General features: G+C 40.9%; 1 protein-coding gene across 1 annotated transcript; it reads left to right on the plus strand.

Annotated features, from left to right (window-relative positions):
* The first annotated feature begins 716 nt into the window (after nucleotides 1–716).
* LOC132298612 (zinc finger protein ZAT1-like) lies at nucleotides 717–2,320 on the plus strand. Its single transcript, XM_059795014.1, has one exon. It carries the CDS (start codon nucleotides 717–719, stop codon nucleotides 2,148–2,150), a length of 1,434 nt encoding a protein of 477 aa, XP_059650997.1. The 3' UTR covers nucleotides 2,151–2,320.
* Nucleotides 2,321–2,715: the final 395 nt, after the last annotated feature.

Genomic DNA, 2,715 nt, shown 5'->3' on the forward strand with positions numbered 1-2,715 from the left:
CATATAAGCTAAAAAAATTAACCTTAATTATATATTTTTATGGATATAATTGTGTGGAAAAGCAGCTTGGACCAACCGACAGACAAGGAGAAGCATGGTTAGTTTTCTTGGCTTGGAATTGAAGGGATATGAATAGGTTGGCAGTTAGAACCACTCTCTCTCTCCTCCTCTTTCTCTCTCCTCTCTCTCTTACTCTCTAACACTGGACGGACCAACGGAAAACACTCTTCAGTCAATCACCACACCATATTCAAATATATACATATCATCTCTATGTATAAAAATAGTAATATATATATATTTACATGTGTGTATGTGTATATATATAATTTTTAGTAATATTATCATATTCTTTGGCTTCCGTTCATTTATTTGACCGGCGGCGCCACCAGAACAGGGTGGTAGAAAAAGTCTATCGCCCTCTTACCTTCTCTCCACTTGTCACACACTCTCAACTCACACTCCTATTTTTCTCTCTCTCTATCCCATCCACAACAAACCAATACTCCAACTAAAAACTAGGACTAACCCTCTTTTCACCATACAACCCTGCAACAACTTCTACTACAAGAACCAAGTACTCCACCTCATTTTCCCTTCATCATTCTTAACTCATTACTTCTCTTCTCTCCTTCCCCCCCTTTCTCTCTCTCTCTCTACCTCTTTCTCTCTCTACATCTCTTTCTCTAGCTTGCTTGTTACTTGTATAATTATTAATGGCATTTATGGTGGATCAACAATCGAATTTTAAGCACTTTTGTAGAATATGTAAGAAGGGTTTTATGTGTGGAAGAGCTTTAGGAGGACACATGAGAGCCCATGGAATAGGAGACGAGAGCGGAAACATCGACGACGAGGATCCGGCGGCTGATTGGGAGGACAGGGGGAACGAGCCACCGGCGAACAAGCGAATGTACGCGTTGAGGACCAACCCTAACCGGTTAAAGAGTTGCCGGGCTTGTGATAATTGTGGGAAAGAATTCTTGTCATGGAAATCCTTCTTTGAGCATGGGAAATGCAGCTCCGAGGACGCCGAGTCGTTCTTGTCGTCGCCGGAGTCGGAAGGGGAGGACGGCACCGGACCGAGAGGGTGTGGGTGGTCAAAGAGGAAGAGGTCATTGAGGGCTAAAGTGGGTAGTTTTAATTCAACATGTCCATCTAGTGAGGAAGAAGATTTAGCCAAGTGCTTAATGTTGTTGTCAAATGCTAGGGTTGATCCATTGGAAGCCGAGCCGGAGGAGTCTTGTGCTTCCGCTAGTAAGGAGGAGGAGAGGCGGAAACCGGCGGCTTTCATCGCTCCGGTGGGGCTAGCGGCTGCCGGGAATCGGGTAACCCTTGACAAAGCCAAAGGGGTTGCCAAAGGAATGTTTGAATGTAAAGCATGTAAGAAAGTGTTCAATTCCCACCAAGCATTGGGTGGACATAGAGCTAGTCACAAAAAAGTTAAAGGTTGTTTTGCAGCTAGATTCGATCATCTTGACAATAGTACCCTAGCCGATGAAGATGTGATCACACATGAAGATCAATTCTTGATCCCGCCAAAATCAACATCAAGTCTACAATTTGATCATGGCCCTAGTGCTGCAATGGCTGGGGTTTCAAAGAGGAAATCCAAAGTTCATGAATGTTCAATATGTCACAGAATTTTTTCATCAGGACAAGCTTTGGGTGGACACAAGAGGTGTCATTGGATCACTTCAAATTCACCCGAGACGTCTTCTTTGGCCAAATTTCATCAGTTTCATGATGACATTGAACAATTTCATCGAAGAAGCAAGTTTAGCAAATCTGAGGCTGGGCTCGATCTCAACCTCCCTGCTCCGGCTGACGATATGGCCGGAATCCGGCGGGACCCGAAGAACCCTTTGAGCTTTGAAGTGTCTACAGAAATAAACTTGCAATCATGGATAGATGTGGATGCCAAAGACGATAATGCCGAATACTATGATCAAAACAACAACGACCAAGACGATCATGATAACAAGAACAACATCAATCATAATTCAATGGAAAATGTGGATGATGAAGCAGATAGTAAAGTGAAGTTAGCAAAGTTAAGTGAGTTGAAGGACATGAACATAAGTGGTAGTTCCTCTCCATGGTTGCAGGTTGGAATTGGTTCAACTACTGATGTGGGTGCTGACCCATAATTTTTTTCTTTTCTTTTTTAAACTTTTTTATAAATGCAAATATATAGTATGAGTATATATTAATTTGTATAAGAAACTGTAATTACATGCATATTCAACAAGCACATAATTTTATTCTTTTTGTTAATGTATTACCACCTTTTGATGTAATTTATGGTGGGTCCATAAGAATTCTCATATATATGTGACCCATGATCTTATTTCAGACAGAATATTTTAAATAAAAAGCATTTTCTTTTATTTTCCTAAATATCATTGCAAAGTATTAGAGCAGTTGAGACTCTAGAGTAGGAGTGTGAAGTCCCTTTGGTTTCTGATCATATATAGAATCCACTCAACTGTCGTAATGTCTGCACCTTTTTCTTTGGACCCACATGATTTAGACCTCTCCACTCAAAAGTAGTTGGGGGCACTGTTGTCATTTTGGGACCACTGCCCATACTAGTGGCTACTTGCAATACAGTAATTCACTAACACGTTGATAATTTGATACCTATGTATATATATTACACTGCCTAATATATTTGGGATGCAACTTGGGTTAGAAAATTCGAACCGAACCTGA

The sequence above is a fragment of the Cornus florida genome, unplaced genomic scaffold, assembly GCF_030987335.1.
Source record: "Cornus florida cultivar Cherokee Brave unplaced genomic scaffold, ASM3098733v1 CherokeeBrave_3.0.0_Hap2_Chr03, whole genome shotgun sequence".
Taxonomy (NCBI): domain Eukaryota; kingdom Viridiplantae; phylum Streptophyta; class Magnoliopsida; order Cornales; family Cornaceae; genus Cornus; species Cornus florida.

What these genes read in the sequence shown, in the direction of transcription:
- LOC132298612 (XM_059795014.1), top strand. Translation starts at nt 717, where the DNA reads ATGGCATTTATGGTGGATCAACAATCGAATTTTAAGCACTTTTGTAGA.